Source organism: Emys orbicularis, chromosome 24 (assembly GCF_028017835.1).
Source record: "Emys orbicularis isolate rEmyOrb1 chromosome 24, rEmyOrb1.hap1, whole genome shotgun sequence".
In the NCBI taxonomy this organism is placed as follows: Eukaryota; Metazoa; Chordata; order Testudines; family Emydidae; genus Emys; species Emys orbicularis.
The window spans coordinates 13,266,959-13,284,259 of NC_088706.1; the positions used below are offsets into that span (position 1 = coordinate 13,266,959).

Below are 17,301 nucleotides of genomic sequence, written 5' to 3' on the forward strand. Positions count from 1 at the left end.
CCCAAGTAAAACTAGGATTGTAGTTTTTCACCCATGGTCCTACTGGATATAACAACTATCCAACCCTTCTTTGTTTATACATGATTGCAGTGCATTAACAGATAAATGGGGCATAAATCTGGGGGGTTCAGGAGATTTAAGCTCCGTGTGTTCAGCAGAAAGCTCAGGCACTCACTGTCAACCTGTGGTGGTGAGTTTAGTGCAACTCTATTGTAAACAAGTGTGAAAACTTCAGTTTACTAAGGTCCAAAACTCAGGCCAAGCCATGGTTGAGTTGGTTTTGTATGTAAAGGAGGTCTGTATGGTAATGATGGTAAGATAATGATGGGGGAGGGGAACAACTATTTGAATGCCCTCTCTAAAAACTACAGGGACAATCATAGTTGAAACCCATTTCCTACCTAATGTTAGTATTCGTGCTACAGAGGAACATTGCAACTTTTAAAAATCTAACTTGTTTTTCAGTCGGTATGTGGCTTATGCGTGTGGTTTTTCTCAGCTTGGACAGTCAAACAAGCTGAATCACTTTCTGGTTCTCATGCAATAGCTCAGCACTGCAGTGTTTGGGTTGCAAATGCTGCAGGGGAACAGTAGTTCTCAGTCTGTTTAAACAATACAACAATCATAAGTACCTGGAATACTATTTGAAGCTACTAAAGTAATCAGACTGATCCGTGGCATTTTGTGCGTAGGGTTTCTTCCTTAGACAAGTGGTAGATTTCTTGAGACCATATTCTGATTTAGGAGCGCTGCTTGCCTTGCACACCTTGTCAGTACAAAGAGCATCAAGATCTGGTGCACTAATTCACAATCTGTCCCACTGCATATTAGGCCTGGACTTCCTTGCTGTATATAAATTTCACTGTCATCTTGTCCAGACAGTTGTGTATCATTGATCTGCACTGTCAAGCAACTGGCACATTCCATCGCAGAGAATTTCAGTGGTAGATTATAATCCCTATATATTAAGGCAGTGGACTGAAATCAGGACTGGGAACTTCAGATTTCTAATCCATGCTCTGTCACTGTGTGTGACCTTGGACAAGTCCCTTTTCTGTACATCAGTTTCCCCATCTGAAAAATGGGGCTATCATCTATTTGACCAAGACCTGAGCAACACTGGTCTGGTCTGGCGTAGTTGCTTTGCCAGCACTTCTATGGGCCCCGCTAGTTTGTGTGTAATTTAAGCTTTCATTTAAAAAAAAATCTTTCATTTAAAAAAGCTTCCTAGCCTCTGACTGTAAAGGAAACTTTCCAAATGTGACCTAATGCAATACTTGTCATTTTGACTCTGCAGATGACAAAGCAGGACAATTAATCTCAGTTAACACTGAAGCCTCGTTATGACAAATGTACAGTAACTATCAACTGTGCTACCTTGATCATTTTAGCAGAACCATTTAGCTATTCTGGAATTATTTTAGGTAGAGGAGAAGTTGTACCACTTTTTTTTTTCCAATTTGACTCTTGGACCATGATCTTGTGAGGTCCAATTGATATTTTCATAGCACTTTGTTTCCAAAGTGCTCTAGACATGCTAAGTATTTACATTATTATGCACTTTGGAATCCTTTAAGCTGAAAAGCTGTGTAGAAATGTAGTGTGATCTGTAAACATTTTATCACTGGTGGCATATAATGCATCGTCTCTAATCTGACTTATGTTTCTTGGGCACTTAAATATTGCTATTTGTCATTATTGCTGTTATGTCATATACATTTCACAATACAAAGATATTCTACCCCCCTCCCCCAAAACAGAGCAGAATTGTCATTTATATCTCAGCATCCTCCTTTCAGTCCTGAAGCTGCACAACCCCTGTTAAGATGGCAATTGTATCCCATTACAATAGGCCACTGGTCTCATTGCACGTAGAGAGCCATATGGATTTACTTTCATTCACCGGAATGCAGTTAGACTATGAAAAACCAGGTGAAGCAGAAAAGATGCAAAATAAAAAGGCTGTGTAAAGCGACGTAATCTTGCAAAAATGATCAACTACTTTCTACCATGATAACTGTAAAGAGGGCTTGTCATTTAAACATAGGTTAACTTGGTTCAAATGCCATTCTGTTTCTGAGCTTGCATTCCTGGGTGTACCGAGGCAACATGGGCCATTTCACAGCCCAGCCATAAGAACGCTGCAAGGTACCATCACAGAGCAGAAATATACATGGTCCTTTTGTTGTATGCATTGTATTGATCTTCAAAACGCTTGAACTTTATTTTTCTTTTGCAGTGTTGTAGCTGTGTTGGTCCCAGGATACTAGAGAGACAAGGTGGGTGAGGTAACGTCTTTTATTGAACCAACTTCTGTTGGTGAGAGAGACAAGCTTTCGAGCAACACGGAGCTCTTCTTCGGGTCTTTTTTTCATGTCCCTTTCTAGTTATTATTTCAGTGTCTTTATTGTTTGAATCAGCAAAGCAAGGTTTAGCATATTCATTAGGATGTTCTCCATCTTTAGCAACTGTTCCTCTACTCGGGACTTACCAGGAGAACATTCCCAGGGAAATATGGTCTTCAGCATCAGTTTCTCAACAGTGTAACAGTAACGTAGTTCCTGCTTCGCCTGATGCCTTCTGGTGTAGAATAGTGTCAAAGATGGGTTTATATTGCTCTCCATTCTTTATTTTAAGGGAATCTTTAGGCTGCACTTTCTCAAACCATTAAATCGCAGTAGCATGCAGATGTTAGTATGTGCCACTACTTCATGCGCTTATCTAAGCAGAGGATCCTTATGATGGTATTCATTCCTCCCTGCTTGGTGTCACATCTAAAACTTAGATTGGAAACTCTACGGCAGGGCTGTTGTCCTATCTCTTCTTTTTGTTGCAATAAAACTAATAAACATACCAGCAGTGGCTCTTAGTGACGCTCCGCTTTGAAATTGGTAGAACGTGGAGTATATTGCTCTCTAATGTTTGTTGGTATGTCCTATTACCAGACCCATCCGCTGGGGGAGTTTTTTTGGTCAAAAAACAGTATAGTGCAGCAGAAGGAAATCTGCCTACCTTCCAAAGAATGAGTTATTTGTGGGCTTTTTCCAAATTAACCATTTGAGGGATTTCTTCTGCACTTCTTGAAGTGACCAAATGAAACCTCATTTATAGGTTAAAAGTGAAGGACATGCATTCATTGATTCTGTGTTGCAAACGATTGCAGTCGATGGACAGTGCGTAGCTGTAGACGGACCCTCTTAAGCCAGGGTGTGGGAGGAGTAAGGACTCTTGCCCTTTGCAAAAGGTTTAGACTATCCGCTTAAGAATTGTAAAGCTAGCATAAGAGGCAGATAACTCTGGTGCATGGTGACAAGACCTGTCCTTTGCTGTGTCAGATTTATGTCCCTCATCTGGAAACGAAGCTGAATGTTTATGTAAACTAGCTCAAATTTGTGCATTATCTTGCACTTCTTCGTACAATGCACTGCTTAGGGTATTGCTACAACTTCATTAAATAACAGGCTTTGGCTGATTCACCGGTGGTGTTTCATAAACAGAAAGCTGTAAAGGTACAAACAAGTGACTTGTGCTGTTGCAAACATAAATGGCATCTGATTGCTTGTATTTCCCCCCTCCAGCTCTGTGATAAGTCCTTATCCAGATGAACAATTAATATTTTAACAATGACTATTTGGCTACTTTATTTGCAATAAGGTCTTGATGGTTCTCTTCCCTGGTCCTAATAGTACTGCATATGCTGTAGGAAGTACTCCACTGTAGCTGCCTTTTTCATGATAGTCCTGCTGTCTAATAGGATATTTCACCAGGCTATAACTTACTTTCTTTAGATATGTAAATGAGACATCACTGATCCAAACACGCTGTTGGCTGCACTAAAACCAGCAAGGGGCAGGGGGAAACTAGCCTGCCTTTCACACTGTTAATGCCATAGACACGTACTACTAATTAATACGTAACTCTGGCTTAATTTAGTATAAGAGCTTTTTTTCAAGATAAGGTGCCCTTTGCAGCTACCAGCTTACGTTGGTACAATCTAGAAAGACTACTTTTTAAAGCAACTATTTTCAAAACTCTGTATGTGTGAGAGGGAGATGGAACTGTGGTTGCTTTATCATGGGAAAAGATCAAATCTTGGAGCGTCCTACGCGCGCGCTCTCTCTAGTCAGACTGTGTCTAGAAAAGTGCTGAGTCATACAAGTTAAAGCTGTGCCAAGCACCCTTATAGGCAATCTCAAGGAGGCAGATTGTACTGCGGGGAAGCAAAGGTTTTAAGCTTGTGACATTTGGGTCTCGTGAGGGTAGTGTGCTGAGACAGCGGATTAAGATTTTTGTAGGATCCCATCACTTTTTTAATTCCAGATACCATGATGCCCTGACCTGCAGAGTTATCTGAGTTTGGATTTGGGTAGTTGCAGGTGCCACCAGTTTGGGGCAATATCTACTTTCTGTTGTGAACCACCTGGATTTTCTCTCTGCGGCTTTTCTTGAGAAACCAGCAATTCTACATGAGCTGACTTGCTTCCGCCTGCTTTAAAAAAAAACAAAACAAAAAAAAAAACTTTGCCTGCTCTTTTAAAATACTGTTGACTACAAATTCTCCAGTAACAGTATGTTAAGGGTTGGTACCTTGCACTGATATGTTCTAGTGTATAGGGAAAGAAACTTCCAAAGAAACTCCTCCCTACTGCATTAGGGAGTAGTCTAATAATAGAATTAGTAATGTTGGCTGAGACACCATTTGTTTTTCTTCAGCATTCGATGTTACAAAACGAAATTCATGAGTAGAATTTGTCATGGATCTAAAAGTTCAATGAGGATTGCACAATTCTGCCAAGCAAAACATGCCCAGAGCATGCCATTCTGGTCTAGAATACACCCTTTTAATGTCTATATTTAGACTGAGAGGGATATTTTTAAGCAGGACAGATGCCTGTTTTTCCCTCTTAAAAAGAGCAGTTTAGTGTCTGCTTTGAAGCTGTCTGAGTTGGAAAAATTGTGGATTAAAGCTAGCACACCAGGATTCCCGTAGGTGGCTGACTAGAGATCCGGGAGTGTGGTTCATCTCCAGCCTGGTGCTTGGTCTCATTTTAAGTTCAATTGCGATGATCAGGGGTTTGGCAATTGGCGTAGGAGTTGCAAGATGGGAGGCAGTGTTGACACCATCCCTCCCTCTTGTCTCAGTTCCCAACAGTTTCCTTCAGCTTGTGGATAAGTCACTGTCAGGAGATGCCCAGTAGGCTCTTTCGGATGACCCCTCTGTAACTGCCCTGGGGTAATACAAATGTAGCAGCAGCCTGTGGGACTGGTCAGTGGCTGGTATCAGGGAGCAAAATTTGCCAAATGGGTCAGGCTGAAACTGTGGCAGAGGGTAACACTACTGCATATTACATGCTGCGTCCATGATTGAACACCAGGGGACTGCCAAGTCGCTCGTCAGCAACAGACTTGGATGGCAGTAGCAGAGGTTTATTTTAATTTGAATAAACCTGCCGCTAAGTAGATAGCACCCAACATTGTTTTTGTTACTTTCTGGCCATTAAAAAAGGGCATTCAGTTATTCTGCCTCGATTGCCCTGAATATAACTGGCTTCTGCACTGCAAATTCGTTCACGGGATGAATGTAGGAGTCCTGGACAGTTAAATTGTTGCCTGAGCTTTGCTATGCGGCCCCTTGGAACCATGTTTGTTCTGAGCCAGGCTGCAGCCACCTTCAAATCCAAGGCGGTAGCATGGTTGAAACCTTGCTTGTGTCTGTGCTGCACAGCTAAACAATACTAGCTGCGGTGGAGACTCACCATGTCTTAAGAGTCCCCCAGTGTATCTGCAGCATTGATGGTACCCAGGTCTCAGTCCCTTTTGCATTGGACCTTCCATCCCAGGGCAGCTGAGCAGGTCACACTTCAGAAAATGGACAATGAAATCCCTTAATGTTGCTTTCTGTGACTCTGGACCATGCTGCCACCTTTTCTGAAACGTGTCGCCTCCACTGGCGCTGCTCTTGTGTACTTGGATTTCATGTGCACTCATGTCCTTCTTTTGCAAGACCTCATCTGAGACACATGCTCTAAATATCCACGTAATGGCCTTGCATCAGCTCATCTGACTTGCTTCTCTGCTTCTTGTCTAGCACTGGGCTCCTTTCTGGTGTGAGAGCTTTTTCCTTTGTTGTTCCTGCAATCTGGAAGAACCTCCTTGGGTCTCCTCTGCTCCTTGACTATCCATCTAAATTCAGATCCCAGTGGAGACTTCTCCCTGATCGAGACGTTTGAGCTTCTTACTCTGCTTTTCAAAGGCACCCATTTAAAAATCGCAGGGTGGTGGTGGTGGTAATGTATGTTGTTTTGTATTGTGCTAGTGCCAAAGGGCCCTAATCATGGATCAGGGCCCCACCGTGCGAGGCCCCGTACACACAGAGCAGAGAAACAGTTACTGCCTCAGAGCGTCCAGTCTAAGTATGAGATGAGACAACAGGGAAACACAACAGAGAGACCAGGAGAGTGGGAACCTCAGGAAACCATGAGACTCGTCTAACTAAAAATGTTTCACCTACGAAAATTGAAAAAATGTTCCTGTTAATTTTTCAGTCTGTTTAATTTGTGCATTTGGTACCACTTTCTGCATAGTCTTTTCACTTTCCTCTGTAGTTAGTGTCTCCCTTGCTGAAAAGACCCTTATAATATATAAACAGGAGCACAGGAATTACCTTTTCTTCAAAATGTATCTAATAAAGGGAACTTGGGGAAAAATCACAACATAGTACATGGGATCTCTTCCAGAATGGTTACATGGGTGTCTTGTTGCAGTTCTGAACAATGACCTCTTATCAGGTTCAGTGTGAAGAAGACAAGAAGTGGACGAGAAGGTGAAATCCTGCTGTTTTAAGACTCTCCCTGTCCAGCTTTCTGAGAGGATGTAGCACAGAGTGAACCTTTCGCTTCTTAAATCCAACCTTTCACACTCTCATTTTGCTTTGTCGTAGCGTTCTCAAGTGCTGGGGGCTAGAACTGATGGCAGACAATGTCAACGACTAACAACATAGCCCAGGCCCGGAAGCTGGTGGAGCAGCTCCGTATCGAGGCTGGAATTGAGAGGATTAAGGTGAGAAGGGGATTGGGAGTATCATGCACGAGTAACCTTTCTCTCAGTGGTTAGGAGGAGGGGAAGAGCCTGTGCCAGTATGGGCTACGAAAAAATAAATGAGGTCCTCTCCATGTTGCTATTGAATCAATGCCTGTTGCTAGCAAGTTTCCTTTAACTCCTGTGCACAAACACCGTTTGGGAATGGCTGCATATTGCTCTGTTAACGCTTGTTTGGAAAAACATTCAGTCACCATTACAGTCATGCTATGGGCAGAACCAAATCTCTCAGCTCTGCACTAAAAGCACATGCTGCTGTAACCTCTTCAGTGGACTTGGGTTTTGCAGCACCTGTTAGTGAATTCTGCTTCCTAAATGAGTACTGCACAAACCATCTCAACTTTTATTTCTCTCTACCCTGCCTGAACACAGTTCACAACCTCTGCCAAAGGGTCTCTGGCTGCACTGCTGTTTCTCTGTCGTTGCTGTGTCTTCGAATACAAAACAAATGTAACATCTCTGTACACACACACACACGCACGTTGAAGTCTGATTTGAGGCATTTTATCACGGCATTGTTGAAGAGTTTGTTTTGGGCACAGGGAATATGCCCTCTGCGCCCTCTTTCCAATTCCCAGGAGGCATGGTGGATGTAAGAGTGGATCCTTAAGGATTTTACTCTGTTCTGGGATCCATGCTCCTCTCAGCCCTCCGGGAGGCTGCAGTGTCTCCATTGAGCATGTGATTTCCAGTGGGCAACTTCTGCTGAAGGATGCAGCTGCTAGTTCGTGCATTAGCACCTTGTACTAACTGGCCGCGCTGGCCGCAGTCATTCCTTATCCATGCCTACAAACTCTGTCATCTCCTGTGACTCTCCTGACCTCTCCACCCCAATGAACAAGACACACAAGGTCATGCTTAGTGCCCTGGAAGAACTGCACTTGTTGTCCAGATGGCCAGCACTGTCACTCTAATCTGGAAAACGACTTGCTTTGTATGCACTGGTTTTTAGGGGCAGAAGGGTTGTAATGTTTCTGCTGTCAGTGGCTTGAATTGAAGCTCCCGGGGAGCGGAGGGGAGGTGGCTGGCTGGGTAACTGCAGAGAAGTGTTCATGAAAAATCACTTCCTGTCAGCAAGCAGAGCAAAAAAAGCCTTTGGATGGCGATGAAAGACACAGTAAAAACTAAAATAATGGTTAAATATACATTAATTCCTCCTGGTTTTAAGATTTAAACACTTCCTGGCTGAAGAATGTTTTCTTTGACTGTCAGTTCCTGCAACTCTTGCAGGGATAGATTCATCATCTTGAGCTTTTGATGGGCAGGGGAAGCTGCTTCTGCTTTGGAATTTCTTTTAAATCCAGCCTGAGGTTTTGTAGCTGTTTTTAGGGGCACCACTTTCCAGACTCCAGTGATGCACTCATCTGAGAGGCCAGTTTGGGGAAGACACAACAAATTACAGGTCTCCCTGGCACAGACATTGCTGAGTCTCCAAGTATTACTAAGCATCTCTGAATTTCAGATCCAAAACCATGTGTGGTGAAGAGCAAGAAAGGTGTGGGTATAATTACCTGCCTTTGTGCTTATTGTAGAGCCTTTGCTGGGGGAAAGAACAACAGCAGCGGGACTGCAACATACCACTATGTAGCATGTATGGAGAAGATGTGCTGTCTAGGCCAACTTTTTGGTTTTTTGTTGTTGTTTTTTAAAGCCACAAACCAAGCCCTGTCCAAGCAATCGATCTGCTGGTCCTGTGAGAGAGTGGGTCAGATGCACATGATTTTTGCCTCCCCCACGTCTTTTTTCCCTTCTACATCCTCCGTTTTCTTCTCTGGATGTTTCACAACTAAAATGAGTGAAATGTCTATCTGCATTGCAAATAAATGTGGGTGAACTCCTATTTCTATTATGGGAGAAAAAGGTGGGCTTCCTCAAGGAGTGATTACTAAAACGTCAGCTATGAAGATAAATGCAAATGCTATGCCAGTCCTCTGACGCTCCACTGCCAACATTTTGTTGAATGAGTTGGGAGAGGAGAGTGGCAGTATGTTCACCCCCAGCTCCAGGATTAGATACTCAGAGAATAGGGCAATGAATGACTTCAGCTGGACCTGACACTGTGCAGGTTTTATGCTTCACCAGCGCATCACAATGCTGATCGATTGCACACTTCTCTCCTGTTCATGAATAACTCACTGTGCCATCCAGCCTCTATAGTTTTCACACCTCTAGTACAGAATATCACCTAGCATCATAGAACTGGAAGGGACCTCGAGAGGTCGTCTAGTCCAGTCCCCTGCGCTCGTGACAGGACTAAGTATTATCCCCGTTGTCTCTCTTCCTACTCCCTTATTCAGTTCATTTCAACTGTTTATAGATCAGTTAAAGATTTAGGATCACTGCCAGGGCTTTCAAGCCACCTACTGTCAGATTCCTGTCAAGATAATCTCTCTCCCCTCCCTTTGCTCTGGAATTAGGAGTCATTACTGTTCCTTAGAGCCTCATGTCTGAGGTTTGACCTTGTCATTACTGTTCCTTAGAGCCTTCAGCTGGAGGTTTGACCTTGTCACTGATTGCAGAAGTGTCCCCTCCACATATTTGGTCAGGATGGCTAGTGACAGTTGATGTTTGAAACCTGCCATGACTCCTAGGCTTACAGGACTTTTTGTATTCTTGCACTAGTCTCCGAGACTCCAACCACGGTTGTGTACTAGGTGCAGTGCAAATAAATAGTGATGGTCCCTGCCCTCAAGAGCTTATAAGAAGACAGAGGGTAGGAGAAAGTTATAGCTGGAGAAGTGAGGCACAGATTAAGTGAGTTGCCCAAAGTCACAGTCTGTGGCAGAGCCCGGAGCTGAACCCAGATCTCCTGAGTCCCAGCCCAGTGACTCCAGCACAAGGCCAGCCTTCCTCTGGCTCTTTGTACACTGAGTTGTTGCTAGAAAGTTTAGAAACTGAAATGCACCAAATTACTGAATCTTCCAATGTAAGCTCCTCTTCTGCAGGCTGTACTAGGATGTATCCTGACTGCATCCTGGGGTGAGGGTATCGTATAGGCTGTCTTCCTCCTCATAATTATTTACTTAATTACTCCTACCAGTGAGATCTGTTAGACTAAAATCCTCTCTCAAGGGCAATAGTGGAAGCCCCTTTGCTTGGGTCAATTGTACATGGTGTGGACAAAGTACTAAAAAAGCAAATTAAAGGACCATTGTGCTACCCAAGGATGTGGGATGGAATTAAATTTGATAGGTCTTTTCATTCTTAAGTCTGTGATTGCGGGTAGGGTTTGCAATGGCATGATCTGATGCTGAAATAGAAACCTAGAATAAAGCTATTAAATATGAATAATTCACATCTGGGACCAGAAGAGACCTCCGTGTGATGTGATGAATCTGTATGTTTTGTGTTAGCCTTATGTACAACCAGCTATTAAGTCAATAGCAAGGGATACAGTGTTAAGTACGGTCTCCAAAGCTGACGAAACCTCCCTGACTTAAACCTAACCACGTATCCCAGTCTTCTAATTACTAAAAGGTGCATCCAAGTTAGCCGCCCTTCCATCTAGTGTCTTGGTTGGGTTGTTACTCTGGGTTCCAAGTTCTCAGAATAAATCTCTGAACTAAAATAAGCAGAATCTTAAGTAACAGCTTCTAATGCTTTCAGTGCTGTGGTTTTCAAAACCTCCATTTTTAGCAGCAGAGGATGACCACTTCCAGGCATGTATTCTCTCCTAACGTCCTGAAAGATGACAGAAATATTCCCCCATCCCATAAGTAATAATTTAAAAAATCAATCTCTCGTTCTAGTAAAAAGAGAGAGAGTTTTCCCTTACACTTCAGTTTATTTTTATACCTGAGTCTTAAGCATTTCTTTCCACGCTCATTTCCCCTTTTTATTTCTGGTGATCAGTTTTGTGGAGTTCCCATAGTGAAACATTGGACTTGTAACTTCACCACCACTACAATTCCAGTCTCTGTCCCCTCCTTAGAATACTTGCTGCACATCTGTAGAACTCAAATGTTTAAGAGCAGCTGGTCTGGTGCAGGCCGCGTGGGTTGAGTGCTGCCCATGAGGGAAGTTGGTGGGGATATCCAAGGCATTCTCACTAAACCTGTTCTTTCTCTCTGAACATTTAGGTCTCCAAAGCATCTTCTGAACTAATGAATTACTGTGAGCAAAATGCCAGGAATGACCCACTGCTGGTTGGAGTACCCGCCTCGGAGAATCCTTTTAAGGACAAAAAGCCTTGTATCATCCTATAGCTTTCTTCGCTCTCGCGTGCACACACACTCTCAGGCAGGGCACCGTTCTGTATCGATTGAAACCAAGTCCCAAACTTAAAACTGCGCAGAGGGATAAACACTAAATGTTGGATTCAAATAGAACTTAAAATCTCAAATTGGAAGTGTTCAGAAAGGGGCTCGGCTGCTCCTGGGCGGTTTCCATACTGAGAGGGGTTCCAATTTAAAAAACCGTCAGGGCAGGCGGGCGCATTATTAATACTAATTCTAGTTTCAAGGGTGGTGGGGGAAACAAGAATTTAACTGCATTTGCAAATGGGATTCATGGCCTCTTAAAAAGATGGAGTTTTGACCTTTTAAAGTATTTGGGCAAAGCTTTGGGTGTGCTTTTGATTCAATTATTCCAGTTGACGTATTCAAAGAATTTCAGTCTGATTGCTCTGTTTCTTGGGGAGGGTGGTGGTGGCTGTTTTAAAAAAAAAAAAAAATAAAAAAATAAAAATGGATATTCTAAATTAGTCAATTCAGAATTAGTGGTGGGGGAGGGAGAGCAAAGTGTTTGGCAGCTGCATTGTAATGTGTAACGAAATCATGAAACTTTCTCTCTCCATGAAATGTGGCATGTGGTTCTGAAGCATCATATGATCTTATGGTATTTGTTACAAACGAATCCCATTGTAGGGAGTATACTTCGTAGAGTAACCCATCAGCCATGAAAAATGAAATGACTCTCCTTAAGTCGGGCTTGGCCCAAGGCAAAGGAGATGTGGGTGTTTACACCCTCTGGTCGCAATTTGGATTTTTAGTTCTGTGTGTTGTTGCCACTATTTTCCTAGCAGAATTGCGGTGTTGAGGGATTCGTTCTGTTCTGCAGTATCCTGTTGCCACTTTTCTATCCTGGCCATTCAGAGATTCTAGGTCCAAAACACTAGAACTGGCCACTATTAACCTCCCAGCTCTCCTTCCCTCTCATTAGTCATTAACATGAATCTGTTGCATTCAAACCTATTCGGGGAGGAGCGGGGCGGTTTCAGGCTGTCAGGAAAAAGTATTAACTCCAACAGTTCCCATCCCTTGGAACTATGAAATTTAACTAATTTTTCATTTACCAACATAACTACAGGCACTGCAAATTTGGGAAAAAACTCGACACAGAGCAGGCAAGGGGGAAGGGAGGTAGTCGCTTCTCCTTTGCCTGTGTCACCTGCTGCAGGATATAAGCGACAGTAATAACAACTGGGCTTTTTAATCTGCTTTGTGGATCCTTGCTGCAGCGTGTGGGTTCTGAGCACTCCCTCCCCTGCAGTGCAACCCAAATGGTGCTTGGGAGAAAGATCAGAGCTCAGGGAAGTACTGCTGCCTCTCCCGTGTAGTTAGATCTGTTACCATGGGGCGCATGCTGGGAACGTTTTATGAGGACACAGCAGAATTCTGAACAATCCTCTGGCCCAGCAGCAGGTTTGCTTACCAGCTTATAAGAGAACCTGTCCAATACGGTTGGCTTTATCTAAACAGTCAGGCCTAGATCTCGTCCTACAAGAGAATACCTAGCTTTCTACGGAGAACCTGGAGAAGCCGGGGAGTGGCCCACTTCAGAGGGATGAACAAGCTGCAGAACAGTTACTAATTTCTCATTTCTGATTTAAAATGGGAGTTGAATACTGGCAAATTCAAGGTGCAAGTACTAATCGTTTTCACTTGACTCACAGGGTGTCCATTTGTACATATCCTTGCCACGTTTGGGTCCAGATTGTGTTCAGGATGAGAAGGAAAAAACCCTCCGATACGGAATCCCAGGAAGCCTGCCACACTGAGCCATTTCCCCAGTGTTTTGGGTCTGTTTGAAATGTCCAGGCCTTCAATAGAAGCCCACTGCTTTGCATTTTTGGCACCCTCAAATGATGGCAGGCCAGAGAATGCTTCCTGTCGCCAGGTTGATCTCTGTGCGCTAGACAAGAAAAGCTAGAGGAGAACCTGGGTTTGAGCTTTCATGGGAACTCTGAGGATTTTGGCTCTTCTGAGGTGCAGTCTGGGGGAGGGAAGACTTCCATATCAGTAATAGAGACTGCACACACCTTTTAATAGTAAAACGAGCAACCGGGGATCTGCCTTGAGCCCAGCCTAGGCAGGCACTGCACCCCAGTTACATCCCTGGCGCTCCTGGAAGGGAAAAGCGTTGCAGCGTGTGACGCCCTCGAAGGCAGTTCCGGAGCCCAGGCTGTGCTCTGGATTGGCGATCCTGGCATGCCATCCAACAGCAGTTACTTGGAGTGAAACGAAAGGTGGGGGAAGGGGGAGCTAGTGCCACAATACAGGCTAAAATCTGTAGGGATAATAGCAGAGTCATTGACACCAGCCCTTTGGCAGAAACCTCGTTTAGATTCTTTACCACTCAGTGCGCACACAGTGCCTGTCTGCTTGGGGAGTAACTCTCAATCTCTATCCATTCAATCTGAGATTTACTACTGGGGAGGGGGGACCTAATAATCGGAGTCTGCCTCTCCTAAATGCCACTCCACTCTACCTGCTCATGCAGCTGATTGACAGGGCCGGCTTTTGACAGGACGGGAGCGCCTGTCATGCAGGAGGGACGCGCTCTGTTGATCTCATGGGTTCCAGATATTTTGCCGGCAGCTTTTTATTACATGATCATTTGTCTTTTTAAACAATTTTTTAAAACAATCACATTTGTAACACTACTGCAAACTGCCGCACATACCGTACGTCGGGCTGCTGCTTTCACCTAGCTTTCCGGGGCCTTGTGCTGAGCTGAGGGAACTTTGACCTTCCACTGGCCTTTGCAAGGGCCCTGGGTTCCAGTCCTGAAATCAGCCAGCAGTCTCATAACGAGTTGCCGACTCCCTTTCCTGCCCTGCCTTCGCTTGTGTGCCACAGGAAGTGGGCAGCAGTGGGGAGGGTATTGCTTCCCTCTGCAATGAGCCTTCCTCAGGGCACGCTCGTTAAACGCCTCTGGGCTGGCACAGCATTCCCGCGCCTCTCCCTTGCACTGTAACCTGCTGGCTTGCTGTAGGCCGTCCAGTGCACAGTGTTCAGCTTGATCTGTCAGCCGAGAAATCCAATGGGCCTCTCCCCGGGCAGCCAGCTGCCTTTGGGGCTTCCTGCAGGCTGAGCTATGCCTATGAAATCGGCGAGCGATGCCTTTGTTCTCCTTTATCCAATGCGGTTTAAAACTCTGTCGAGGGTTACTCCTGTAGTGGGAAATTAGCACTGTCCCAAGGGGTGTCTGGGTTTCTCTCCAGTGGGGCTTTCTCCAGTAGATAAAGGATTCCTTCTGTTCTTAACCTAGTGTGGGTCCAGCCTTATTTTTCTACTCCAGATTGCTGATTCTTCCTTTACGTTAGAGAACAGTGTATGGTGCTATCGTGGGCAATCTAGGCAGATGCATGAATTTCCGGGTCAGCCAGAAGACCTGGGTTCTTCATGTGCATAGGAGAGAGCTAGTGGCAGAGGTTACTGCAGAAGCTATCCACTTCTACTCCACTCCAGACCCAAGCGAAGGATGGGCCAGTCTCATTAGCTTGCACAGCCTGAGGAGTCTCCCAAAACCTACACCTCTGAGGTTGATGCCATCCCTCGCTCCACTTCCAGCAGCCCTTTCGCGTCCCACGCCACTGCCATCTCCTCCCCAAAGCTCTTTCAAATTGTCCCTGAGTCAAGCTCTCACCCCCTGTACCATTTCTGCAGGGTTCGTCTTTAGTAATCCTATAAACTGCTGACCCTTGGTTCCCCCACAGGTCATTCTGCTGTTGAATTCCGCCAGCCAGTCATTTAATAGTTTAGCAAATTAGTGTCCATCTTCCTTTTCTTTCTCTCTGCCTGGCATATCCAGTTCGGCACCTTCACCTAACCTCCCTCTGTCTGAATCCCTCTAACGTGCCAGCCGGTTTGATAACCGGGGAGGATGGTCCTTTTCACTATGGACCTGTAGTGGAGTTTAGCCTGTGCCATATTATCCCACGTGTGGAGAGGGGCTGCGGGGGAATGGTCTTCTGGTGTAGGACACAATTTGACAAGGTGTGGGGGAGATGGAAAGGGGAGAAGGGACAGGACACGTGCCAAGCAAGAGCCAATTCCTTTGATTCATACAGTTGATGTTTTTGTGGTTTCCCCACAAGAGCTATGCAAAGAATATGGGGAGGAGGGAAGCTGGGGGCAGCTGGCAGCTCGGGGCCCCACTGACCCAGACCACGTTTTCATGAACCCTTCACAAGTGCATGCCCTGTGCTGTCAGGAGTCCCTGCCTCTCCTCGGTCTCCACTGATGCCGATGGAGGCGAAGGGAAGTCCTTGGCCCTATGTAAGGGGAATGGGTAGGGCAAAGGCAGCTGGGACTGAACAGCTATTTCCGAGTGGGGCGGGAGGGTTGGAAGGAGCCTTGCCACTTGGTATCTGATGTATCTTCAACTGGTGACTTGCCTCGAGGTGGAGAAATCCTCAACCGTTTTTAGTTTTTCCTTGTCTGAGTAAATGGGTGATCATACTGTAGATGTTTTTGTATAGCATAAATAGAAGTGCAAATTACAGTAGCTGCTTGTACTTTGTTAGTGCATTTGCCAAAAAAAAAAAAAAAAAAAAGACACTTTCAGGACTTTTTAAGTGCTCCGAAATGTAAAGGGGGGAGGAAGATTGTGAGCTCAATCTGTGGCCAGCCAGCCAGTGCCAACTCAGCACTTACTCCACAAAGGCCTTTTTGGGTGGCGAACACATGCCCAAATTGGTCTGAGGTTTCTTTGGCATGTGGTGAAGCTATTGCCCAATATAGACAGGTGAGGGATGTAATCTCTAGGCCAGCCCATTCCCCCTGCTCTTGGAGGGCTTCCCACTGGGCTAGCAAGTAGCCAGGAGGCTACCCTGCTGTGTGCCAAGTATCTAGGCCCCAACAAACCGGATAGTGACACAAGAACGAAGGCTGCATGATGCCTCTAGCTGGAAAGATCAGGCAGTTCTCCCGCTCCTGGAACGTCCCTTACGGCCTTCCCCATAGATGGTCTCTGTACTTGAAACCAGACATTTGGTTGCCTAGGATTTGGGAGTATTTCCCATCCAACCCCCCCCTTAAACAGCCCCCTCGTTATAAATGTAACTCCAGTGCTCTGCCTCTCCAGGATGCATCTTTGGTCCTGTTCCTCTTAGAATAAAGGCAGCTTTCCGTACCGAGCTCTGACCAGCATCCTTACCTGTTTGAGCCAGGCTTATCCATTAGGAGAGCAGGCCAGCCCGAGCCGCAGTGCTTGCTTCTGTGCCCCCTTTGCACTCTGGGGCACTGGCACGCAGCAGCCCCGTGACACACACGAGCACTGAGCTCTAGGTGCTTCGAAAAAGCCAACCCCTTGGATACTGTAGTGATCTCTGGGCCTCAAGCACTGTGTCCATCTCCTTCAATTCATGTTCCAGCTGTGTGAGGAGTGTTCCGCTCATTGCCCTTCGGAAATGCTAATGGGGAACTCATCACTCCTTGCCCAGTTCTGGGAAACAAAAGTCCCTCTTCCTTTTACGAGAACTTAAAAAGTCAACTTTATTTAACTAGAGTAAAAATAACGCCTTTCCGTCATCAAACCGAGAAGCCACGCGTCTGACACTTCGCGCTCTTCATTTCTTTCTCTGGTTTATTATTCTGATTATTATTATTTTTTTGCCAAACTCTGATATTGTTGCCAAATGCAAATCAAGGGTTGTAAAAACTGTATTTTAGGAAGTAATCAGTGTATGTAATGTAGGTTCTTCAGAATGTCTGCATTTTTGGATCTCTGGTTGTTATTTCTGGTGTGCCATAGACCAATTTCTTGCACAGTGTTTAATATTTTGTGGAATTGTTGTTAAAAAGTGAATTGATAACACAATAAAAAGGCTCACTTTTCATTTTACCTGGTATGCTGTTTATCCTTCGTACAGCCACCTGCACTGAGAAGCCATTTCTGCTAGCTAGGCACAGTTCCTGAAGACTGAGCAGAGTATTATCTTGAATGCCAGGGTACCAGAGACTAAACACAGCCGGCTCG

At 45.0% G+C, this 17,301-nt stretch overlaps 1 protein-coding gene across 6 annotated transcripts in view; it reads left to right on the forward strand.

Annotated features, from left to right (window-relative positions):
- Positions 1-11,539, forward strand: part of GNG7 (G protein subunit gamma 7) — a 129,093-nt gene extending 117,554 nt beyond the window's left edge. For 4 of the 6 annotated variants that reach the window (XM_065422022.1, XM_065422023.1, XM_065422024.1 and 1 more), the window contains 3 exons: positions 2,240-2,279; positions 6,941-7,059; positions 11,178-11,539. In XM_065422022.1, the coding sequence (XP_065278094.1) occupies positions 6,979-7,059; positions 11,178-11,303 (207 nt within the window). In that variant the 5' untranslated portion in view covers positions 2,240-2,279; positions 6,941-6,978 and the 3' untranslated portion in view covers positions 11,304-11,539. The remainder of the gene's footprint in view (positions 1-2,239; positions 2,280-6,940; positions 7,060-11,177) is intronic. The other 2 variants (XM_065422025.1, XM_065422027.1) reach the window with 1 other exon arrangement.
- Positions 11,540-17,301: the final 5,762 nt, after the last annotated feature.